Consider the following 26,454-nt stretch of genomic DNA (forward strand, 5'->3'; position numbering starts at 1 on the left):
TGAATGGATCTGGCTCTGATCCCCTGACAGGAAAAAAGCTGCCCGTACAGGGGTGTGGGGTGGGGAGAAGATGAAGAATAATAATAAAAAAAAAAAAAATCCAGCATTTACTGAGCACCTACTATATGCTCCCACTTTACAGAAATGGAAATTGAGGTCGGGAGCAGTTCTATGACTCGCTCCACAGAATGGGAGCTTGTTAGGGACACATAAATTTTCTTATTCCTAGGCGTCCTTTCTTCTCACAGGGCCCCAAGGTGCCTTCCCTGCATCCTTTGCTAGTGACCTTTTCCCTGGCCACCTCTGCTTCTAGATTTCAAGTTAACAACATAATCAAAGGGGCGGGGGGAGACGGGGCGAAATTAGAACTCATCTCTATGCCTTCTAGGGCACACGTGGCTAATTAAATTTATATTAACATGAAATAAAATTAAAAATCAGTTCCTCAGTCACATTAACCACATTTCAAATGTTCAGTGGCCACAGGTGGCCAGCAGCTACCACAATGGAGAGTGCAGACAGAGAACATTTTCATCAGCACAGAAAGTTCTATTAGTGCTGGGCCATAGAAGTAGAGTCTCAGAGCCCAGAAAGCCCAAGGATAGCCCCTGGGGAGACAAACATAACCCCTGGGGCTGAGGTGGCCGGAGAGCTTTGATATGCAAAGCTGCCTCTCCTGGGGCTGGGGAGGGGGGCTGGGTGGAGCTGGAAGGAGCCTCCTCCACCTCCTGCTTGAACCCTGGCCCTTCTGCCCCTGTGAACCAGCTATTGCATTAAGTAGTTTATTCTCTGGCTCTTAACAAAAGCAATCTGGACCCCAGGGAAGGGAGCCTGCCCAGAGCAACCATTCCTCCAGGTATTAAAATTAAACAGCAGAGAGAACTGAGGGAGGCTCAGGCCCCAAGGAAATGGATTCCTTGGTGAGGCCCTTCCAGATAACTTTCTCCGGGGAACTGGAAGCTCAGAGGAGTCAGGCAGCCTTTCCCATTTGGGACGTGGGCTCTCCCCAGACCAACTCCCTTCTCCAAGAACACATCCAAATTAGTGTTCACTCTCACGCAGGGTAGAGGGGTTAGTTTTGGGGTTGGGGTGGCCGAGCCCAGACTCGCCATCAGGAGTTTGGCCATCCCTGCACCTTCTGAAGGAAGCCCTGTCCTTCCATCACAACGACTGATTAGGACCTGACCCAGGGGAGGTCAACCCACAGGCCGGCTGGGGACGCATGTCAGGCAGGAAACCTATGAGCTGGGCCCATTAGACACTTCTGGGGCTGTGAACTAAGAAATAGTGAACAGTACAGGTAGGGAGCGAGCAAGCAGAGCAGGTGCACCGAGCACACCAGGCAGCGTCAGGGCCTGCATGGGGCGCAGGTTGTGTGGAGATTGGGGGGTGGGGGTGGGGGGTTAGGGACGTCTAGGCCATCTAGGCACTGTGCTTGGCTGGGAATACTGCCACAGAGAGGAAATAGGGAACAGACCTAGAAGACCCACAATCCCATGGGGAGGGTGATACCCGAATAACCTTCCTCCCCCTCACATCCCAACCACACTTCACCACCTCTATTTGAGGGCCTTCCTCCAATGCCGACTGGTTTCCACTGCGGCTTTGGGGAGCAAGGAGGTCTTAGTGGAATCATGAAACAGGAATTAGCAAATTCTTGACTCTAAAATGCTGATCTGGGAATAAGAGAGAATTGGATACAGGCTCACAGGGAATTTCCCCAGTTTCCTGACCAGATTAAAAACTGGGCTGGAGGAGGAGGAGAGAAATGTGGACAGGAGCTGGAGGTTTGGGGGAGACCACCAATCTTGGGGTCCAGTCCCAGACATCACCTACAGGGGTGTCACAGGGATCAGCAGCTATGGTCCTGTTGCCATCCCTGGAGAACTTCCACATGCGGGAGCCCTGGCTTGACGGCCCAGCCCAAGAATCCTGCCTGAACTCCCCAAATGGCCCACCCTGTGTGGAGCCCACCCCTTTTCAGTACATGCGAGCCCCCAAAGTGGGCACTGTACACCGGGTGCCGTGAAGATGGAGTTGTGGACAAGGCAGTCCCCACCGCCGGACAGAGCAGGCCTCAGATCAGATGGCCAGGCACCTCCCTATGGCCCAAACATCCCTTTTGCCACCCTGGGAAGCCTGGGTGGCTGCTCCCCAGAGGAAGAAGAGCCTTCTGCGCACACAGAGTCAATGCCTGAGTTGCCTGGGCTCCTCAGAGCGTGTCTAGGTTTTAGAATATGAAGATGGGCACCGGGAACTTTCTGGTTGCTATTTCCTTCCTGGGTTGGTCCATGGATGGGTCCGAGTTGCTGAATCAGTGGCTGGATCCTTCTTCCAAACAGACTCACTTAGCAGGACGTTCCCTTCAGAAGGGCTACACATTCACTTTGTACCACCTCACACACGAGCACACAGAAACGTCCTCCCGCCGGAAGAGAGCGGTTACATTAAATACCCGAGAAGAAGGCTTGAAACCTAGGAAGAATCCTTTCCCAAAGCTGACAAGGTATTTATTTCTGCTGTGGAGGTTGGCTTATTAAAAACAGACCCATTTTGAGGAAGAATTTCAAACACTGATTACTGAGAGCTGCTTTTATTGGAAGAGAAAATGTATAGCTTGGCTTATAATCTCAACGATTCGGCTATGGACATGCGGGATAATTAGCAAAATTTCACAAGATGCTTATAAATCACAAACAAACTCTGGTCCTAGAAAATTATCCACAGGCTTCTTCCTCTGTTTGGGGTCAGTTCCCCTAGTTTACGGGGTGCGAATTTCCTAAGAAACTGGAAACACTGCGTTTAGTGTCTCAACATTATAACAGATCGGCTACAAAGCAAGTCCGAAGACTAGTGTGTTTCCTTGGGGTTATTCATTGTTGACAGTTATACAGATAATGAATTATCTGAGCCCATATATAAAGAATAGTCAGAAGGAATAGAAATCTTTCTTTACTGTAACCCCAGGATTTAGGGCTTCTGAAATTGATAAAATCAGAAAGATTCAAGGAAAAATTAAATCTACAGTGTTTGAAAAGTTTAACCAGAAATGGCTGATTTCTACAAATCATACACAAAAGAAGTTAGTATTTTTATGAAAAAAAGCAAGAAAAAGAGAAGCAGGCTTGGATATTTAAGATTGTTCTTGGGGTCCAAAGGCCAGTGCACACCTGAGGTTGAAGGCCACGGCTTTATGGGGCCTCACAGGCACAGCCCGCTCACGGGGTCCAGGTGGAAAGAGGAAGGATGAGCGTGGGTACCAACGCTCAGGTTTCAGAGTGATTTGAAAGGACTCTGCTCTCTGCTTGAGACCTAACAGGACAGCAGTTAATCCCATGAAAGAACAGCCTGTGGCGGGGCAGCCCAGGGTGACAGAATACACCTCTGAGACCCTCCCTTCCCTGGAGGAGGCAGACATAGCTCTTCAGGGGCCTAGAGGCGGCTGGATGATGCTCAGTCCCCTCACCCCTTCTCATGTCCCTCCCAGGTCTGGGGTCTTCCTCAGGGAGCCCTGCCCAAAGGGCCCTGAGCCTCTCTCCGTGGCCGGCCTGGGTCTTCTCACCTGATGGAGGGCTGGCCATTCTGGTACCCTCCGGCGATGGCTGACCCTGCTTCCTGAGCAAGGAGGGATGGCGAGATCCTGAATCTGTTTCCCGCCACTTCTAACTCAACAACTGAGCCACCTTGTGGTGCCTCCAGGTGAGGCCCACCCTCCCCCAAACCTCTCCACCCCCCTCCAGGTCCTTGGTTCCTGCTCACTCCAGGCGCCAGGGACTCTCCAGTCTCTATATCCTTCATCACAGGTGTCCTGCTCCTGCCTGGAACCCCTTTGCTCCTGTCATTGTTGGAAAGTGCTTACCCAGTCCTCAAGTTCAATGTAATTGCCTCCCAACACGGGACTTGCCTTCTCTGCATTCTCACATCACACGGGACAGATGATGCATGGCTGGAGTGTCCATCAGTGGGCCTCCCCCAGGGCAGTGGGTTCCTGCGGGTGAGGCTGCCTCTCAGGCCTCTAGAAGGGGCCAGCCCAGAGCTCCCACATTGCAGGGGCTCAGAAAGGCCCTCTGATGGCTGAGGGCAGGGAGGGAATCTGTTCCCAGCTCCCGCTCTGTCATGCATGCATCTGTTCCTACAGGTTAGTCCTGGCAGTGTGTCTTCTCACATCCAGTCTCACATGTGCATATAACGATTCCTGAGCACGCCAAATGCGCTGGGCACCGCAGTGGGTGAAGGGGATGAAAAGCATCACTCAGCCCTGCACTAAACTGGGCAGCAGTTTGTTGTTCAAGGCACCGGGCACTGTACAAAGGGGCTTCCCTGGTGAGGCTCATGTCCTATTGGGGGAACTTAATGCTCTTGTGGAAAGCACAGGCAAGATTCGGTCCTTGACCTTGGGGAGGGTATCGGCAGGCCCTCCCTAACCTGTGCCCCTGCCATAGAGAAGAGGTGCCCTCTGCCTGGTCTGAGCCCGATGCCTCCCTGCACCATGGGCATGCATGTGGATGCCCCGGGCAGCAAGTTCAAGCTTCTCCACCTGGTCTCTTCCCTCTCAGAGGTGGATCGGGGAGGAGGCCCACCCAGGCCTTGGCAGCAGGCACTGCTGTTTGGGTGGAGAATTCTGAAGTTCCAGTGCCTGGAGCATGGTCTCAAAAGGGTGGATGCTTCCCTTGGCCCCTTGACTCCTTGCCCTGGGGTTTCTTCAATGCAGGGCCCAGGGCAGGGGCTAAGTGCAGTATCAGATACCAATGATGACAAGGTGCTAAGCTGCAGGTTTTTGCCCACTCGCTAGGGACGTGGCTAGGGGAGAGGTAGGGTTAGGGCTTTTGTACCCTTGGCCTTCATGCCACCCTGGGAATGCGTGGTCACAGACAGAAGAGGCTACAGGCATCCTTGAGTCATGAAGAGCAGGGCAAATGCACCCCCTCTGCCTTGGGCTGGCATCGGAGGGTGCGCGGGGTGTTGGGAGAAAGGGCCCTGCCAGCTGCAGGCGGCAACGTGGCCCGGGAGGAGGGAGCTCGCACTGTTTGTGCCCAGAGTAGCAACCTCATCGCTCAGATGCCGGGGCACAGGGAGCTGACGGCTCCCAGGGAATTCTGCACCAGCTCAGTGCCTGGGTCTCCTCAGCCTTTCGACAGGGAGCCTCCCTGGTGCCGAGGGCGGCAGCTGGCATCCGTATTAGTCTCTCTGTGTATGGGCTCTCCTAATGGGCAGGGGGCCTGCAGAGCGCCAACTTCATCACCTGGCATTTTTAGAGATTGTCTTTGCTTACAAGGGACTCCTCACGCCTTTTTTTCCCCAGGGGAGGTGGTTCTGGGGGGTTGAGGTGAGTGAGGAAAGACCTGAAGCATTGGTGGCTTTCAGCGTGAAGGGGTCAGGCTTCGGGCAGCCTAGGGGCCCAGAGAGGTTAGATATCTTGTCAGAAGCCACACGCAAAGTGAGAACAGCAGAGCGGCTCCAAGCCCGTGATTGGTCAGACTCCAGCGTCCAGCTGTGCACTGAAAAGTGAGGTCTCCGTCCCCTCCCCTTGAGTCATGGATGCCTGTGACTTAGGGGCCTGGGCATTACAGGCCGTGAGGTTCCCTCCGTGTTCACTGTAAGCCCTCTCTTGGAGGCCCCCATGAAGCCATGCTGGAGCGGCCACAGGGAGGTGCTCTGGTCAATAGTTGCAGCCTAGCCAGGGCTCAGCCTGGACCCCAGACATGAGTGTGGACAGCCCTTTCGGAGTTGGGGGGTCCTCGAGCAGCAGTGGCCCCAGCCCCGGCTGTGGGTGTCACCACCGCCATCCACATTGACCCACCCAGGCCCGGACCCTGTGTACAGCATTCCCTCTGGGCCCTTTCTTAACAACGGACCCACAGAACCCAGAAGCAACGTAAAGTGATTATTGGGTACATCACGGAATATGGAGAATTTTGTTCACAGAAATAAATATCCAGATGATAGCATCCCGGGGGAGGGTGGGTGTCGCGGAGATGAAAGCCCACAGTGCTGCACCTCGTTCAGAACCTAGCCAGGTCTTTTGGCTTCTCCGCCACTCCTTACACATATCTCCACACACCCCCTCTCCAAACTCTCCCAATGGGTTTGAGGGAAATCAAAGACCTCCAGCCCACTGGGTTTGCAGAGGACATGCTAGGGCAGTGGTGGGTGTTCAGAGCCAGAACAAACTTTAGTGATCACCTACTACATGCCAGGCACCGTATCCGTTGCCATTACACTTAATCCACGGACTTAACAAATACTCTGCCCCTGCCACATGCCAGGAACAGGTGGGGAACTTAAGCCGCATACAAAACCAAGTCCCAGTTCTCCCGAGGCTTACATGTCAGTGAGGTTGACAATAAGCAAATGATCATATAACAATATAAAGGCTGGTTAGGAAAGGGTTGCCCAAGGGGGTGACATTTGAGCTGAGAGAGCAAGCATAGTTAAGTAGTGTGGAGCAGGTCGGTTTGACCTTGGAGTCCACGCTTTGGGTGTGATATCAACAACAGAATGTATACAGATGCCTGCCAGCTTATGAACCCATGGCCTTTTAGAGAGGGTACACTGAGAAATTGCCCCCACAAAGCTCCCACAGGAGGGAGGGGCGATGCCGGTGCGGGCACCACTGCCCACCCCCCAGCCAGGCCTCCCCTGGGACCCTCCAGCAGAGCCACGAGAAGGTACTTACACAGAGTACATGGAGAACCACTGCTCCCTGCCTCCGGTCCTCGTTGGTGAAGATGTCACTGGGGAACTCATGCAGGGCTGAAGAACAGAGAGAGAAAACCAGCTCAGTACAGATGACAGCGTTCTCTGTGCTGAGGGTCGGGACAGTCTGCCAGTCCTCATGTTAATAGGGGGGTCCGTGAACTTGGATGAGAAAAAATGATATCTTTCTCTTCACAGACCTCGAACTGGAAATTGGTGTTTCCTGCAGATTAGAAGGTAGGCAACAAACTACAGTTGTGTTAAAGCACCTGGGACTCTGCCCCAAGAGATATTTTCATGATCCATTATGCACACTCCTCTATTCACTCAGCACTTCAACATCAGGGTGGTCTTTAGGTCGCCACTTAAAGTGTTAGTGAGAAAATACATGAACTACTATCCAGCCCTGCAATGGCCAAGTCTAGTTCCTGGGACCGGAGAAGGGCCTGGACAGAGTCGCAGGTGCCTCAGGAAACCATCCACGTGTATGGCGTGGCAATGCCCAGTGTCCACTACAGCCGGTGTCCCCCACCCCTGTCATCTTCCAAGCCTCCCTTGTGTAGGAACTGGGAGAGAGGAAGTGCAGGGTGTCTTTATGAGTAGGAACAAGAGACCACAACTTGCTCATGCATGACTGGCATCAGCACAAGGCAGTGAGCGTGGGGTGGAGGTGGCAGAAGGGAGGCCCTGGGCCAAAGCTTAAAGGTCTGGATAAACTGCTGTTGGGACTTGCATTCTGAACCCAGCATGGCAGGGCCTGGATATTAAGATTTACACCCTAGTTAGCGACATGGTAACGTGTTGTTATATTAACGACTGACCCACAGAACCCAGCATGGTGGCTCATTTGCAAAGGACATGACCACGTCATCCAGGTCACAGAGAATGTAAGAGCCCTCAATGGAGACCCACTGGGCAGTAGCTTCATTGGCGGAGGCCCCTAATGCTTAGTACTGACCTCATCAGCCCCTGTTTAGGCACTATCCACACAGCCTATCAATGCACATGCCGCTATTTCATGAAGTGCTGCTTTGCTGCGGTTCTAAAGCAGTTAGAATGATTGTATTTAACCTTCCTAAGGTTAAATGGTCAGCCTGGGGCCAAGGAAAGACTCCTCAATTGGGCATCTGGAGATGTGGGGCTCGATGCCAGCACTCCCACGGCTGGCCTTTGGTGGCGTGTATTTTCCTCTCTTAGCCTCAGTTTGCCTACCGGCCATCTGACAAATGGCCCGAGGCTCCTCCTTACGACTCCCAGAACACAGAGAACAGTTAGTGCACACAGCAGACACCTTTACTAGGTTTCTGTGGGATGAAAAACGCTGAAGGGAGCTGACCCCGGGCACTGACCGGGGTGGAGAATGTCAGCCTTTCCCAGGTTGCCCAACGGTTCAAGAACAGAGCTACCAGAACACGGAGCTGCTTCCCCAGGACCAAGCAAGCTCCCCACCTGGCCGACTCAGACTCAAGCCACCAACACATCTGGGAGATGGTGTTTTCAGAAGAACTGCAGCTGTGCAAGACAAGAGCATATGGAGGAGGCAGGGTAGCTCGCTGGACCGGAAGGCTCTGCCCAGCACTTTCTGGCCTCAGTTTCCTCATCTTTAAAACAAGGTGGGGCTTCTAGTGCCTCCCACAAGCTGATGGGGTGCTGATGCCCACCCCCAGCTGCCCTCCACTCGGGTATGCTTCCTCACACCCCAGTCCACACAAACCAGGGGCATTTCTTAGTCAAGGGGTGAGAGCTAGAATGCTTGTCCATCTTTGAGAAGGTAATATTTGCTTTGAGTTGTTAATTGGATTTTGCATAAGGGCCCAGGTGGGGAATCAGGCCAGGGGTCAGACCCCACCTATACCTCTCACGGGCTATCCTTTCCCCTCTCCAAACCCACTTCCTTCATCCGTAGGATGGTGTATGGATGCCATCCATGCTGGGGAGAGTGCAGACAGTGTATGTGAAGTACCTCTAGCCATGTTTCCTGGGTTACGTATCACCATTCCTCGTAAATATAACAATAATGGGATCCTGGTCTGGCATGGGGCCAAGGACACATTCAGTTCTGGTCTTGGGGTTGAAGTCACCTATCACCAATTCCTGACTGCCTGGCACTGGCATCTATTTCTCTGTTTCTTCAGGACAGTGTTCAGTCCAAGGCAGCTGCATGATGCATGTCCCTCTAGGTGCTTCCGATGATCAGGCTGTTGGGACCACATCTACACCACACCTTCAGAATCTTCCAAGTCTCTTTCTACTGCTCTTTTTTCTTAATCCTTCCCCAAGGGGTGAGGATATTTTTTCCATTGATTTTTAGAGAGAGTGGAAGTGGGGAGAGAGGGATAGAGAGTGGGGGAAGGAAACAATGATGTGTGAGAGAGACACATGGATTGGTTGCCTCCTGCATGCACCCTGACTAGAGGCAGGGATCGAAATTGCACTCGGGTACGTGCCCTTGACCAGGAATTGAACCCAAGACCCTCTAGTGTGCAGGCTGATGTTCTAACCATTGAGCAACACCAGCCAGGACTCTTTCTTTTTTCTCCCTCTCAGTTTTCCTTTCAGTACATTTCACCAGCCCCAGGGGGCCAGCAAAGTCTAGCAGTGCTGTTCCCATAGAAACCACTGCACCCGAACCCAGCGGATTCCCCTTGCCAAGGCAACAGCAATCAGCGGCCTGCTCCTCTCTCCTGGCTGCTTTCCTGAGGCCTGGATTTGATGAATCTAAATGGAGGTTTGCTGGAGATGAAGTGTGTTTTCTGCTTTCTTTGAAAAAAAACCCCACACACCTGCAGCAGGGACATTCATGGCATCTTTGGACATACTAATTGCCTATTGATCAAATGAAGCAGCCAAGATGAAGATCAACACCCACTAACACCCAGCTCCCTTAGCACATCTGAGCAGAAGGAATATGAGCCAGGCAATCGTGGTGTGTTGTCTCATTCCAGGGGGCTTTTATACCAAAATATCTAGCGAATTTGATTGCCTCTTGGGAATTGCCCCAAGAATCTGGAATCCTGACCCTGCCCAGCTCATGGCCTGCAGCGATGGGGTGACTTCACCGTTCTGCTTTAGACACATTCATCTGTCTGTGCTCCCCCATAAAGCCTGTTGCTCCTTCTGCCCCTCACATGAACACTGGGGAAACCTTGCCAGCAGGTGTAGGACTAGCCTCCCACAGAGCCTTCCTCACCTTATTGCGGCCCTCCTGTACTGCGCGAGCACTTCATACATGATATTCCAACCAAACTGCAGCCATCTGTTGCCTATTGTGCCTTTGACTCAACTGGACTGACAGTTCCCTGAGGACAGGAGCTCTGCCATTTCTCTCCCTATGGCCTGTGCCCACCAGGCCAGGGTCCATGAAAGAGAAAGTGAACACAAGTGTGAATGTACTCAGCAGTTCTTTCTCCCAGGAAGTGCTTTTTGTATAAACACAGAATTATTGGCTGAGAAATGACACTTCAGTAATCTCCCCAACAACTGGATTCCAACTTGGGTGGCCATTCAGGCAGTTCACAAATACCCCATCCTCCCTGCTGCCTGCTGGGAGGTTGTCTCATTTTAAGGACTGTGTTTTAACACTGGAAAATGTATTAACAGATCAATCACATGCAAAAAAAAATGCACACGTGTTCAGCTCTTACCATGTGCTGGGTAACATACTTAGCCCTAGTTTCAGAAAGAACAAGGATACACAGTCCTGATCACAAGTTGAGTGGATGAAAGGTTAGGCGGGAGGCAAGGGAAGCCTCAACCCTCTGTGAGATCATCCCAATAATTTAAGTATCCTGATTTTAAGGATGGAACTCATCTTTATCAAGTATTGTAAATATATATATTGCTTTTTCATTGCTTCTACATAATATGGAACATTATCCCTAATTTGCAGATAAGTAAATCAAGGCCGAAAGAAAGCAAATAACCAGTCTAAGTTCACACAGATGTTAGGGGAGGAGCTGAGATAATAACTGGGGTTACATGTCTAGCACGTTGATTCCTGTATTGGAAAGGGCAAACTGACTCCCTCCTCCCCCACCTTTTAAAGGACACAGTCCTTCAAAAGCCAGAAACGAAGTTCTGGATTCAGATGGATTGATGTGTACGTGGAAACAAGATCATAAGCAGTATCTCTGTGAAGGAAGATGGAACCATAGGTCATGGTAACCAAGAGCTTCAAGAGAGGGCTCATCAAACTATCAATCAAAGCCCTAGCTGGTTTGGCTTAGTGGATAGAGCCTTGACCTGTGGACCGAAGGTTCCCGGGATCCAATTTGAGTCAAGGGAATGTAGTTCAGTTGCAGGCTCCTCCCAGGCCCGGGTCCTGCTCAGGGCACATGCAGGAGGAAACCAATCGATGTGTTTCTCTCACATCGATATTTCTCTCTGTCTTTCCGTCTTTCTTTCACTTTCTCTGAAAATCAGTGGAAAAATATCCTCGAGTGAGGATTTAAAAAAATACTACTAAACAAATAGATATTACCAATCAAATTTGCTGAGAAAGATTGCTTCAGCCAAATACTGATGTGGTGACATTTGCTTACCACAGGCAGCCAGGGTTTTCTAAGCGCCTGAAGACCTACATTTGAAGCCCTCCTTCACCACTCATGAGTTCTGTGGCCTCAGGGAAATTCCTTAACCTCTTTCAGTCTTAATATGCAAAATGGGAGAATAAAAACAATACTAGTTTACATGGTGAAGAGGATTAACTGTGATACTTATGAAATATGAAGTACCTAGTATCGGGTATCTAATTAGTAAATGCTAGCTCCATTGGAGAGGGAGAAATATGGACAAGGGGTGTTTCCCAAGACATCAATGCCCCGCCCACATTCCTGGGGCCCAACCCCTTTCATGCTAAGCAACTGCCACACATGTATCTCCAAAGCTGAGAAAGGGTGCTCTGCCCAGATACTGAAGGCTGGATATGCTGAAGAATTAACACGGCTCTTTCCTCCAGAAGAAGCCCTCAACCAACATCTGAAGAAGCCCTCAACCTCACTCAGCTCCCTCCCCACTCGAGTGTGATAACTCTGAGGTGTGTTCTACACTGTTGGTTCCAATTCTCAGCAGGATCAAGCTCTAGTTGTCCACAGTGACAAGTGGCTTTATAACATTCCTTTGACTGGCTGCCTTCCCTTCCCTGTCTCAATTCTGGACTCCCCTATCTGGATCATCTCCCAAATAAACTTGTACTTGAGTCTGCCTCAAAGTCTATTTCTGGCAAACTCATATTTAGACAAGGGGAGCTAGGAATTTCGCACGTTTGTACCCCTCCATTTCAACAAGGGTTACATTTTCTAGCAAAGGACTCATTCACATCCAGTTGAATTTCCACCTAATAATGGCAACAGTCCTCAATGGCCTCCCTTCCATGTACTTACAGAGAAATGATGCATCCTGCATTGCCAACAGAAGCACACAGCCACCTCATTCCTGATGCATGCTGGTAGACTGTCTCTGCCCCCTTTTCCTGATGCTAAAGTTAATCCAACACCCAGGAGAAGTTCCTTGATTTCCACTTCAGAACTCTTTTTCTCATTTCCATATTGGCAGAAAATTTTACACAATCATCCCACAAGCTTTTCTCCTGGAAGGGAACAGATATTCTTTGCAACTGAAGAACCTCCATCATTAGTTACATAGACTTTTGGCCTGGCAGGGAACTAAAATATAATTTGATGAACTAGAAACATATTTCTTTATCAATAATAAAAAGCCATGGCATCAGTGTTGCTCATGGCTCCGAGCCAGTAGCTACTGTAGAAAATACAGCGAATAATGTAGTGGTCTCAGCCCACAAACATGGCAATATATAGAAAGAGGCCTATTTGCAGGGGCAAGGGCCTCCAACTTGCATTTGTTGCTCTTGTAGGAATACCGTAACTGTGTCAATAATGAATTTTCATTAAAGGAAATAAAATATTTATGGTAAATAGCCCTGTGGTATTCAGAAATTTATGCCATCCTTGGTCTACTCTGGTCCTCAAAATGTCCCTTGGTGCCAACGTCAGAGGCAGAATGTTTAGATGGATGAACTGGGGTCTGACTCAAGTGCTACATTGCTATGCTCTCAAGTCTGCTTATTGATCCAGAGAAATTCAAACCAACAAGCTGATGTATGCAGAAACCCACTAAGTAGCTTCTTAAGAGGACATTCAGTGGTAAGAAGGAATGCCCATTCCTCCTTGGAAAAATGCAATGGAAACAGATTGTTTTGAATGTAATAATTCCCTACAGGAATCTACATTAAAAATGTTTACTCTTTATGAATTTATTTTATAGAAGACGAAGCATGCATGATAAAAGATTGAAGGGTTCAAAATCAGTGATTTTTTAAAAAATGACAATTCACCAAATTTCAGAGCTGGAAGTAACCTTTAGTATTGGTCTAGAAATGGAAAAGTAATGACAGAAGGATCTGGTTAGAAGCACAGTTTTAAGTTTTCCTTCTGCTTCTTCTTTGAATATCTGTTCTTTTTCTCCATAATGTTAGTCCCTGGTCATCAATTCAGGGTTAGAAAATAGATTTCATCTCATATGTTCATCGGTTGACTAGTAATGACTGACTGTTAGGCTGAGGCTTGGATGGGGCTCAGTGGGGCAGAGCATCATGATCCATTAACAATGTTTGTCATAGTTACTGGAGTGGGAATGAGGGCCTAATCCCTATACTAAAGCTTCCTGAAAAAGTCCTAAAATAAAAGAATAACTGGAATTCCTATGCCTGGTAATAGTAATTCTTGTCATAGTTTCTTTGATCAGTACCTCTTTTAGAGTATAATCCATTACAAAAGGGGAAGGGGAAGATTAAAGTATTTCTATACAACTCCCTGTAAATACCAAATATATTTGAGCAGATGCACCCATTTAGAAAACATTAGCTTGAAATTTGGTCTATAAATAATTAAATATCTAAGAAAACTCACACTTAGTTGTAGGAAGAGCTGTAAATAAACAGACAAATTATTGGGTAATTCAGTTGATAAAACTCAAACTGTGCTTATGCCTCAATTTAGTACTTGGTGACCTTTGGTCTCTCCTTTAGGGAAAAAGGAAGATGTTACTTTTAGGAAATCATTTCCCCTTTTTACCATTCACTATGGTTTTGGGTCAAAGCACTCAAAGAATCTTCTAATTACACTTGCATCTCTTTTAAGGGTAAATTTAAGCTCAAGGCTTTTTGATTTGAACATGAAGTTTGTTCACCAAATGTTTAGATTCCAAATGTCATGGGTACATCTCTTGGAAAACATCTGTCACTGAATCTGAATAAAAATTAAAAGAAGAATATAATTAATCTAAAATAAAAAGTAATTCTTATATCCATTTTTCTCCATTCTCTTGGCCCATCACTGGGCTCTAATGGTGACACATTATAGCTTTGAATAAGACAGACTAAACGCCTTTGCTTCTACAATATGCTTTGGTCTCCAATTAGATGATGGACCAAGAGTAGGAAGTGATGACAAGGAAGATATTCTAAGACCATTGTGCTCTCTTACAATTATCACAGCAAGACTGGTCACAGCGTGGAGCAGGCCAGATCAAAGAATGGAATTTAGAATCTACTTAATATGTGTCTAGTAATTTTTTATTGTATATTTGACTTTATGGACGATGCCCTGAGGAGATTCTGGATTCTGTTTTCCTTCAAAGAGTGCTGAGTTTTTGTTTGAGCAGGAAGTTAAATTACTGGAGGGTCATCTCTAGTGGTGGTTTTAGGCTTCTTCTGACAAAAGTCTGTTCAAATAATGCTTATGTCCTGGAATTTTTATAGGATTTCAATGGAAAGTTTGAGCTGTTTAGTAAGCCCCTTTAACTTGGGGGTCTTGCACTACAAACTCTGTATCTCCACTGGGCTGGTAGGAGCTACTAAAGTACCTACTCAGCAATTTAAGTCTCTCAGCTGTTGTTTCCCCTGGGGTGCTTGGAGTTGGTACCAAAGCATGCACAACTTAGATTTAAGGTTCCCTCTCTGACTTCTTCCTTTCTGGGATGTCCCCCAATTTCCACCTGCTTTGGGAGTTCAAAACTCTACTCTCTGATGCCCCACCCCAATAAGATCACAGTTTTCTGGCTGTGCTCTATCCCCTAGGTACTGCACATACAGGAGGGGTTCATCAAGGAAAAGGCCAACTGGCATGGCTCTCACACAGTGTGGTTTCCTTATTTCAAGGTTCATATACCCCAAAGTCTTTACTTACTTTATTCACTTTCCACAGCTTTTACTTTGGTTTGTCCAGGCTATAACTGTTCCTACATTAATCCAATATAAGCTACTCTATCATGACTGAAAGTCAAAAGTCCAGAATATATTCTAGGTCACCACCTCCTGCAGATAATTTACAGTAAACTAACACTACAGGTTCCCCAAACTTGCTATTAGCCACAGTAAATCCTACATGAAACTAATGCAGCCTGAAATAATTGTGTGGCCAAATCTAATCTAATAATAGACAAATATGCAAATTGACCGCACCTTCGCTACGCCCAAGCCACGCCCACCAACCAATCAGGACGAATATGCAAATTATCCCAACAAAGATGGCGGCTAATTTGCATATCGCGACAGTGTAGAAAGAAGCCAAGAGCTGCAGAAGGGAGCAAAGCTGCAGAGAAGCAAGCAAGCCGGGGGGAGGAGAAAGGAGGAGCGGAGGCGGGGCCAGGGGAGAAGGAAGGAGAGGAGGCGGGGCCGGGGGAGAAGGGTGGAGCGGAGGCAGAGCCGGGGGAGAAGGGAGGAGCGGAGGCGGGGCTGGGGGAGAAGGGTGGAGCGGAGGCGGTGCCGGAGGAGAAGGAGGAGCGGAGGTGGGGCCAGGGGAGAAGGAAGGAGCGGAGGCGGGGCCGGGGGAGAAGGGTGGAGCGGAGGCGGGGCCGGGGGAGAAGGGTGGAGTGGAGGCAGGGCCGGCGGAGAAGGGAGGAGCGGAGGCGGGGCCGGGGGAGAAGGGTGGAGCGGAGGCGGGGCCGGGGGAGAAGGGTGGAGTGGAGGCGGGGCCGGGGGAGAAGGGAGGAGCGGAGGCGGGGCGGGGGGAGAAGGGTGGAGTGGAGGCAGGGCCGGGGGAGAAGGGAAGAGCGGAGGCGGGGCCGGGGGAGAAGGGTGGAGCGGAGGCGGGGCCGGGGGAGAAGGGTGGAGCGGAGGCGGAGCCGGGGGAGAAGGGAGGAGCGGAGGCGGGGCCGGGGGAGAAGGGTGGAGCGGAGGCGGGGCCGGGGGAGAAGGGTGGAGCGGAGGCGGGGCCGGGGGAGAAGGGTGGAGCGGAGGCGGGGCCGGGGAGAAGGGAGGAGCGGAGGCGGGGCCGGGGGAGAAGGGTGGAGCGGAGGCGGAGCCGGGGGAGAAGGGAGGAGCGGAGGCGGGGCCGGGGGAGAAGGGTGGAGCGGAGGCGGTGCCGGGGGGGGGAAGGGAAGAGAGGAGGCGGGGCCGGGGGAGAAGGAAGGAGAGCCAGCTGGCGGAGAAGTTAGAAAAGCAGGGGGGCTGGCGGAGAACGCGGGCGGGGGGACAAGGGAGGAGAGCAGGCAGGGTGGGGTAGAGTGCAGCAGAAAACCCTATTGCAGGATTTTTCCTGCAACGGGAACGCTAGTAGTCAATAATAAGCTGGGGAAAGCTAAGGTGACTGGAATGGGCTGACAAGGTAAGACTGAAGGGCTAGGAGGTCATCTAATTTTATAGGAACTTACATGGATAAACCAAGGATTGGCTAGAAAGAGCACTCAAGACAGGAGATTACAGGAAGAGATGCTGCAGTATTCCACAGCCCTCAACTGTATCTATTTCAAGGTTAAGGCAATCCAAAGAAGCATCTGTGGCAGCTCTGATGTTTCTGACAGGTGATGCCCAAAAGCTTAGAGGCAAGAAAGTGCATTAGGAGGCAAAATGATATGGGAAACCAGTTACAGCCAAGGGAGTGAAACTGGGTTCTGCTTTCGTTTGGAATCTGGAAGTTCTCTTCCGTGTTCCCATAAGTGTCAGGTTTTGACGTTCCTCATGAAGTTGGCAAATTGAAATTCACAGCAATAAAGGAAGGTGTTTAATAAATGCTTTCAAGTCCAGACAAATTTGTGAAGCTTTAGAAATAGGAAAGAAAGGTAGGCTGAAAACAAAACTTTTGACTAAATTTGGCCACTACCTCAAGCACATAAAAGTATTATTTTTTAAAAAAAAGAAAGTGAAGGAAAAGTCTGATTGGCACTCAAATTATCTGAGATCAAAATAATAAATACCACAATCTGTGTTTAGAGTAAAGAGGATCAGAGGGAAGGCAGAGATGGGTTAGGGCGTGGGAGTGGGAAGAGATCAACCAAAGAACTTGTAAGCATATATGCATAACTCATGGCCACAGACAATAGGGCAATGAAGGCCTGGGGTCGGGCAGGCTAAATGGGGTCAATGGGGAAAAAGGGGGACATTTGTAATACTTTCAATAATAAAGATTTTACAAAAATAACAAACTGAAGAGGAAAAGCCAACAGGAAAAAGGATGGAAAGGTTTCACTTGGTTCTGTGTCACTCCATCATACTCCCCATTATATGTCAACTAGAGGCCTGGTGCATGAAATTCGTGTACTGATAGGGGGGGAGTATCCCTCAGCCCAGCCTGCACCCTCTCCAATCTGGGACCCCTCGGGGGATGTCCGACTGCCGGTTTAGGTCCAATCCCTATCACAATCCAGGACTGCTGGCTCCCAACCACTCACCTGCCTGTCCACCTGATTGCCCCTAACTGCTTCTGCCTGCCAGCCTGATCACTCCCTAACCACTCCCCTGCCAGCCTGATTGATGCCTAACTGCTCCCCTGCCAGCCCAGTCGCCCCCAACTGCCCTCCCTCCCCTGCAGGCCCGGTCACCCCCAACTGCCCTCCCCTGCTGGCCTGATCACCCACAACTGCCCTCCCCTGCTGGCCATCTTGTGGTGGCCATCTTGTGATAACATGGGGGTGGCCATTTTGTGACCACATGGGGGTTGCCATCTTGTGTGAAGGTGTGAGGGTCAATTTGCATATTACCTCTCTATTATATAGGATGACCTTGTTCCCCCAATACAAGTCAATGACCTTGTTCTCTATTATCTCCCATCATATTCCCCATTAACTCAATGACCTTGTGTCCCCCGCTCAGAATTTAGGATTTTATGTCATTGCTGGCTAGCTTGTGTCTATGTGCTCATATTTCATTGCAGGATTGCATGGGGTTAAAAACACATTCAAAGAAATCCTTAAAGAAATCAACATAATTATTTTGAAACACCCCTCTCCCCCGACCCCCCGCCAAAAAAAAAAAAAAAAAGAAAAAAGCAGAGGCAATGGTAGCAACATAAACTTTGTGATGGAATAACTTCGGTCATCTAGTCACATAGGCCAGATGTAAATGTATGCATTTACTGCTATAAACCGGGAAAAGTCTTGGGCCCACTTGGGCAAAAGGCTGGTCAAATAAAATTAAGACCCTCCTTGTCACCCCCACAGACCAAGGACTGGTTTAAGATGTCCTTGAAGATGTTGGTGTGCAGGTCACTGGATACCAAATTCCTGCAGTGTGTGAGGTAAAGCGACTTGGCAGACTTTCAAAGGGTGGAAAAGATGTTCATAGCATTACTTCCTATGATCTTTTCTCAAATAAACATTGAATTTCAGGGTACCTCATATAGATCTATTAAAATAATTTTTTCAAAGCATGATCCTTACAATGCTTGAGATATGTGATATTTTGGGTGGTAGGCACAGAAAAGCTTTATTATTCTTTGAGAGACTACAATGTTTAAGTTTTCATGTATAGCTCAAATAAGTAGGATCAGACTGTCAAACTTATGTGCATAAAAACCTGCAGTCTCCTAGGTAACACTCTGTGGGAAGATAGGCAAAGGGGCTGTTTTTCAATCTGAAGATGAACGCAGCAAACCCCATGGGGATCCTGGACTGAGGAAACAAGGTCCAGCCAAATCACTTCCAAGAGATGGGCTGTCAAGTGCCCACAGGTAGGAGGGCTGGCGAGAGCAGCCTTATCTTTCCCTGAATCCAAGACACAGAAGCAAACCCAGTGGCTTATTCTCAATGATTCAGGTAAATGACTCTTTCCAAGGATACAGGGTTCCTTTGAGAAAGATTCAAGGACAAAAGAGACTCTGATCTCTTTATGATTACATTTGTATCCTATCATGAAAGCAAGCTTTTCAGAGACACAGGCAGGCACACAGTTTCCCTATCAATTTAACTCCAAGATGAACAGGTGCCACGTTGCTCTAACTGGCAGAGGATAACTAGAAAATAGACAACACAGCCCTGCCCTCTTGAAGTTTACAACCCAGTTAGGGAAGCCCTATTTAAGCACACAAATCACACAGAGTGCAGGATGGTAGAAGGCAGGCTATATATGGATGTGTATATGTGTGTACTTACACGTGTATATTATACATACTAACTGCAGCATAATAGCTATCCAAAACAGTGGTTTAAGGCAATCATAACGTTTTTCATATTTTGTGTGATGTCTCCCATTTCTGGGGGCTGACTGGGCCCAGCGAGGTGGTCCTTACTCAGTGACACAGTTGTTGGGAATGTGAAGACTTGCTCACTCCATGCCTTTGTGGCACCTGTGCTGAGAAGGCTCAAACATGGGGGGCTGGAAGTGCTGGGGCTCCTGGGAGCCTCTCTCTATCTCCGTGTGATTTCTCCATGTGCTCTTTTCTTGGGATCTCTTCAGCATGGAGACTTCTCACATGGAGGCTCAGAGACACAAGGCAGGGGGCCAGGAAGAAGTTGTATGGCCTTTTAGGACCTCGCCTGGAAGTCACGCAGAGAATTTCCATCACCTTCTGTCCCTTGGGGCAGTCACAAAAGTCTGGACCGGCCTCACATGAAAGGGGGACTAGACTCTACCTCTTGATGTGGGGTGGGGAAAGGACAAGATTCTGGAAGAGCACAGGGTCCTGGAGTTATTGCTGCGGCCTTTTTGGAAGATGAAATCTGCTGCTATTCGCCTCTACCTGAAATGATAACTATTTTTAGAGCTCCCTTCATAACGAATCTAGATCTATTCATGTGGATCAGACAGGGAGTGGTATTCAGAGCCAGGAAGAAAGGGATCAGCCTCAGCCAAAGCAGTGGTAAAGGCAGCGGGGTTAAGTCTGCCTTGAGCGGGGTCTTGAAGAGGGAGGGCATAGGTGGCTAGAGTGGAGGCACTCCAGGCGGAGCAGGAAGAGAGGCCAGATGTGCAGGTGGGAGGGAGCGGAGCATTCTGTGTTCTCATGGGGTGGGTACTCTTTGATGTGCCTCTCCTTCAACTAACAGCCAAGCTCTACAGTGGAAACAGGCGTAGCTACTATACTGAGTGGCCAGATTATTATGATCTCTGAACACATAATAATCTGGCCACTTAGTGTATGTATGCATATATATTAGAGGCCCGGTGCATGAATTCGTGCATGGGTGGGGTCCAGCCAGCCTGGCCAGGGGGAGGGGACATGGGCAGTTGGCTGGCCTGCCTGCTGGTCGAACTGGTCGAGGGGACAATTTGCATATTAGCCTTTTATTATATAGGATATACACTGAGTGGCCAGATTATTATGCGTTCAGAGATCATAATAATCTGGCCACTCAGTGTGTGTGTGTGTGTGTGTGTGTGTGTGTGTGTGTGTATATATATATATATATATATATATATATATATATATATATATGAGGACCGGTGCATGAATTTGTGCATGGGTGGGGTCCAGCCAGTCTGGCCAGAGGGAGGGGACATGGGCAGTTGGCTGGCCTGCCTGCTGGTTGAACTGGTCGAGGGGACAATTTGCATATTAGCCTTTTATTATATAGGATATACACTGAGTGGCCAGATTATTATGCGTTCAGAGATCATAATAATCTGGCCACTCAGTGTACTGTGTTTCCCTTACATGATCTCACGGCTACCCTGACAGCTCTGTGCTTTACAGCAGGAGAAACTGAGGCCTCGTTCACAAAGCAAGTGTGATCTCGAGGCCAGGTCTTCTCAGTCAAGTGTCCTTTCTTCTAAACCACAGTATGCAAATGCATGTATCTGCTGTCATAAACCAGGAGAAATCTTGGGCACATTAGTCAGAGCTCAGTTCACATTTCCCCTCAGGCTTGGAGAGATTAAGTACCTGCTATGAAAATCACAGCTTTGTCTTTTCCAAAAGAAAAGACTTCACCCCGAATTAAAAGAACATGTGGAATTGCATTGAACTTCAAGGCACATTAGAGCCCAGAATGGGACCCAAGACTAAAGTTGGCCAGTCCTCCTGGTTAGCCTGTACTAAGCCACGAGCAAGAGAAACACAGCCTTGAAGTGCATGGAGTCTGGGGGTGCCCCCTACGCAGGAGCAATGCCCTGGCTCCTTCCACCCAAAAGGAGCCCCTGCCTTATTTAAGTGCTGGCATTGTCCTCTTGCATCTTGACGTTCGTCATGGGCTAACATTGAGCTGACTCAGATTCTCTTGTTTCCTGAGATATGCCTGATGGAATGCATGTTGACACCTTTGCAGCAACTCTGTCTGTGCCCCAGGGCCCCATTTCATCATTTGCACATTTCATGGCAGTGGGCTATACCCCAATTGTGCTTGGTATACTGGGACCCACAAGGGTAAGGCAGAAAGAGTTGGTACCAGGGCTCCTGAAAGGTCCCAACTGACAACCGAGCAAGGTTTGGATATCGGGAAAGAAGTGCCCTGTTGTAGTTACCGTCCATGCCCTACCCGCTTCCCCGAGGATCCCTGTACCACCTTCCTCACGCCAGCTCCAGGTGCTTTCACACCCAGCAGCCCGCACCCAGGGCTCCAGGAGAATCACTTTCACATAAGCGCTCATGCCAGGCTCAGCTTCTGGGAGCCCAGGCTAACCCAGGAACCACACAAACACTGCTTCTCCCACAAACATTCCCTGGATCACCCCAAAGGAATCCTGCCCTAAATCACCACAGAGACTGGGATCCAGACCACATGAGTGAAGGCTGGAGGGTGGGTGGTGGGCAGCAGCTTGTTACCCACACCCCAGGGTATGGGTACGGCATTCCATACTTTCCCTTCAAATGACAGTGTCCCGAGTGAGCCACACTCATCACTCGGCAGCCCATCCGTTCCCGAGGGGCCAATCTGTGCACAGCGGACAAGCACTCTCTGTCCTGAGATCCTGCCATGCCTATGGGTCTGCTGCTGCATGCAGACGGGCTGGCTGGCTGGTGTTTAGGATGGAATGATGCGAGATTAGACTTGCTCTGAGACATTGTCGGTGAGCAGGGGGGGCGGGACCGGGTGAGGCAGGGAGTGGAGAAGCCTCAGAACTGCCCGTGGCCAGAGTTTCCATTCCCGGTGCCAGCTGATGGGAGCCAAGGGTGTCCCAGGGGCACGTCTGACCGGTCTGAATGCACAGGCAGCAGGGAGAGCATCCTCTCTCAGTGTTTTCACTGGTCTTGAACACGTCCCAGAAGTTTCTATGTTCTCCTGTCACATAATTTTTAAAAAATCTTGTTTTTACCAGGAAGTTCAGATCCAAATAGCGAAACAGATAGAATGTGTGGTTATGTTTTGGCTTGTTGGAAGCAGCAACAGACTCAGGTGACGACAGAAGGTCCAGCCTCAAATCTGGGGCGTTGTTGGGGAGAATGCTGGGTATCAGAATCTCATTGCATGAAAGGAAATAGCAACTGTGGTGTGTGTGTGTGGCGGGGGGGCGTGGAGGGGATGGCAAAGGCTGTCACTTTTGGTGATCATTTCCAAATAACAGAAAGACAAGTAGCATGGGTAATGGTGGTCAGGGACAAGACGAGGCCTCTCCAAGGGAGTAAAGTCTTGAAAACAACGTCCATACCAAAGGTATGCACCACACACATTTTGGACAGCCTTGCAATTCCTGAGGGAAGCCGCACTTCCATAACGTGAATGAAATCAGCTCTTTTTATGCCCTCAGTTTCAAGGAGCCTGGCTGAATGGCTGAGTGGCTCTGTCCGTGGCTGTATACAGGGGGAGAGTGAGATTATCTGACCGGCTACATTAGCTTCTGCGGCTACCCCTCCCATCCCTCTGTAAAACATGTCTAAAACCTTCTAAGGTATGCAGGCGTCCTCAAACTACGGCCCGCGGGCCACACGCGGGTGTTTTTGCCGTTTTGTTTTTTTACTTCAAAATAAGATATGTGCAGTGTGCATAGGAATTTGTTCCTAGTTTTTTTTAAACTATAGTCCGGCCCTCCAATGATCTGAGGGACAGTGAACTGGCCCCCTGTTTAAAAAGTTTGAGGACCCCTGGTATAAAGGCTTGGAAAGAAAAGCGAACCTCTCACAGACAGATGAATAAGCATCTTAAAGGTGACAGGGCCTTGCAGTTTTATCACACCCAGTGAAGTCAAGAGGACAGCAGGGTGGCCTGTACCCCTGTAGTGGTGCCTGCTTAGGTCCCCTTCACCAGGCTGGTGCACCCACCACCCAGTGCCTTGGATGTTGCCTGGTGATGGCTCCGACTCCATTCTCCTCCTAAGAACCGCCCTCAGCCCAGGAGCATGAATGTCTGGAAGATCAAATCTTCACTCCAAGGGTGTGTGCAGCCAATCCTCTGCTCAAGGAAGAACAACTTCAGGGTGCCACCCACTCTCCATGGGCCCCGGGAGATCGGGCTGGGGCCCATCTGCAGCTGAGGACACATCTTTGCTGACTGCTTCTCCTGCCTGACCCTGCTGCTCTCACTCCCCTTCTCTGAGGCTCTCCAACAGCAAATCGCTGGCCCAGAATCTTTCTGGGAAACCCAACTTGAGCCAACCCTTAGCTTGGCTTTTGCACTCAATCCTCCAATGAAATGAGGCATCTCATTGAAATGTAAAATGCACACCAACTGGGAAAGGCAGGGCCCTGTGCACTAAGGGATGACCAGAGCAAGCATTGCCTCTTTTCCTCCCTCTAAATCATTGCAGCCCAGAGCTGGACCAGCGGTTCGAGCTCCTTCTGTTCCAAGCTATGCCCCAGCCTGAGACATGCTGCTGTCCAGGCTGTGTGCCCTAGAAACTGACAGACAGCATGGAATCACACTCAGATTTGGCACCAAGAAATAGTATTGCTTCCCTCATCCACCCAAACATTGTGAAATAGTTAAAACGGGACAGGATTCCTTCTTCCAAATCCCCCTTTTAAATCCGAAGAGGGATTATGGGGAGATTTTATATTTTAATAAGAAATTTATTTCCCAGAAGGTTTTGTCACTTAGGAGGTAACGAGTTTGGCCGAAACCAGGCATCCATGCTGAGACATCCCAAAGATTCAGGTTCACAAAGCTTTCCTCTGCCAACTGTGAACCCCCCAGATCAAGCCCAGCACTGCTGCTCCGCGGAAGGGCTCCCAACGTGACTTCTGCAGGGGGCTGCTGCTCTCCTTCACGGCAAAGGGTAAAATGTGCAACACGTGTTCTACAGACATGCTGATTGGAGTGGGAGGGACTGCCAAGGGGTCTAAATATGCAGATAACACAGGTGCCATCTTTGCTCATCACTGAAGGTCTGGTGACCGAGGCTGAGAGCTGTAGACGGATGCCCATCGAAAGGAAGGTCAGTAACCACTGGTCCTTTCTGCCTCCACACAGATCACACTCTAGGCCCTAGGAAGCTTGTTTCCAGGTGGGAGGGTTGAACCATTCTCTCAGGGGCAGGGCATAGGAGGAGTTTGACATGACAGGTGTGTCCCTAACACTGGATCCCTAACTCTGACTCATGACCCCCTCACCGTGTTCCTATTTTCTAACCCCTTGACATCCCATAAGAAACACATAGATTCTCTTCCTCTTCCCCACCCATCCACCCACCCTCTTACATTCACTCTTTTATATTTATTTATTTATTATTTTTTTATTGATTTTAGAGAGGAAGGGAGAGGGATAGAGAGATAGAAACATCAATGATGAGAGAGAATCATTGACCGGCTGCCTCCTGCATGCCCCCTACTGGGGATCGAGCCTGCAACCCAGGCATGTGCCCTTGGCCAGAATCGAACCTGAGACCCTTCAGTCTGCAGGCCGACGATCTATCCACTGAGCCAAACCAGCCAGGGCTACATTCACTCTTTTAACCTCAACCTGGTCCTAGGAGTGCAGAAAATGGTCAGCAAATGCTGCTTAAAGGAGTAAATGCATGACTATTATACAGCATGGTTTTAGTACTTGGTTTATTCATCCAATAAAAATTCTGGAGGACCTACTCTGCACGGGGAACTGTGGTCACCTGTAAGTAACTAGGCAATGTTTACCGTTTGCTTATCTTCCTCACTCTTTAAAAAAACCCACCATTGCATTATGTGCTTCTTCAACGTACACACAGTAGGCTGTGTTCTATGATCTTCGGGGCCTCCCAAGTGAGATGTCAGAGATGTGATCTGGGATGATGACTGATCGGTGACTCGCTCAAGGGGACAGGAATGAGAGTCTTTGAGATGGCCCGCAAAGACATGGCTCACACCTGTAGTGCTCTCCCGTCCAGCTGGTCACCTGGTCAGCTGGTGCTGATTCCTGTCATCATGGCGAAGAGACCAGAACCAACAACCATTTAATTCTGAGAGCTACCTACCAGCCCCACCAGCAACCTCAGGGTCCAGAAATAATTCTGGACTCCAGAGTCTAAGGAAACTGGGTTTTAGATCTGGCTCTGCTGTGTAGGAGTCATGTGGCCTTGGGCCACGTGCTCTTTCCCTTGCTGCCTGCACTGCCTGCCAGTCCTTCTTGGCTAGTTAATTCCTAATCATCCTCTAGATCTCAGCTCAGTCACCATCTTCCTTGGCAAGCTTTCCCTGATCTTGACCATGTCAATCCTGCTACCATCAGCTGTGTCTTCTTTTCTGTTAATTTAACATCCCCCATTAGACCACCTCCCTTACATGGTTTTATTATATGACCTCTGTATAGATTCCTCCCAAATTCTCCACCAGGCCCTCCCTCTCTCCTTTCATCTCAAAAATTTCAAGCTGCCCAGTATTTCCTCTGTACTTGTGCTAGATCTAGGAATCTTGCTGACCCAGGCACCATTTTCTTGCTGACAAAGACTTGTTTGGTTCTACTGATTAAATAAATTCTATTTCTCTTCAATTATTTAATGAATACTTTCATTTTACCTTTCTAAATATTGTTCGATTTACTTAAAAAAGGTAATACATTATGTGGTTCAAAATTCCCAGAGGTGGAATTTCTGGGTCATAAGGCAGTTCCATTTTCAGTTTTGGGGGTAACTCCATACTGCTTTCTACAGTGGCTGAACCAATGTGCATTTCCACCAACAGTGCATGAGGGTTCCCTTTCCTCCACATCCTTGCCAACACTTGTCATTTGAGGATTTATTGACGATAGCCATTCTGAGAGTTGAGAGGTGATATCTCATTGTAGTTTTAATTTGCATTTCTCTGACAATGAGTGACATTGAGCATCTTTTCATATGTCTATTGGCCATCTGAATGTCTTCTTTGGAGAAGTGTCTATTAAGGTTCTCTGCCCATTTTTTAAAAAAAATGTTATTTTTTTGGTGTTGAGTAACACTAGTTATTTATAAATATTGGATATTAACCCCTTATCAGATGTAGCATTGGTGAATATGTTTTCCCATTCAATAGGTTGATTTCACATTTTGTTGGTTTCCTTTGCTGTGCAAAAGCTTTTTTAGTTTTATGTAGTCACATTTGTTCTTTTTTGTGTGTGTCCCTGCCTGAGGAGATATATCAGAAAAAATATTGCTCAGAGAAATGTCAGAGATTTTACTGCTTCTGTTTTCTTCTAGGAGATTCACGATTT

General features: G+C 48.9%; 1 protein-coding gene across 1 annotated transcript in view; it reads right to left on the minus strand.

Moving 5' to 3' along the window:
* SLC24A3 (solute carrier family 24 member 3) overlaps positions 1-26,454 on the minus strand; it is a 496,588-nt gene that overhangs the window by 198,109 nt on the left and 272,025 nt on the right. The window contains exon 3 of the mRNA XM_079784858.1: positions 6,677-6,753. Coding sequence (XP_079640984.1) covers positions 6,677-6,753 — 77 coding nt within the window. The remainder of the gene's footprint in view (positions 1-6,676; positions 6,754-26,454) is intronic.

Source organism: Cnephaeus nilssonii (genome assembly GCF_951640355.1).
Source record: "Cnephaeus nilssonii genome assembly, chromosome: 11".
In the NCBI taxonomy this organism is placed as follows: Eukaryota; Metazoa; Chordata; class Mammalia; order Chiroptera; family Vespertilionidae; genus Cnephaeus; species Cnephaeus nilssonii.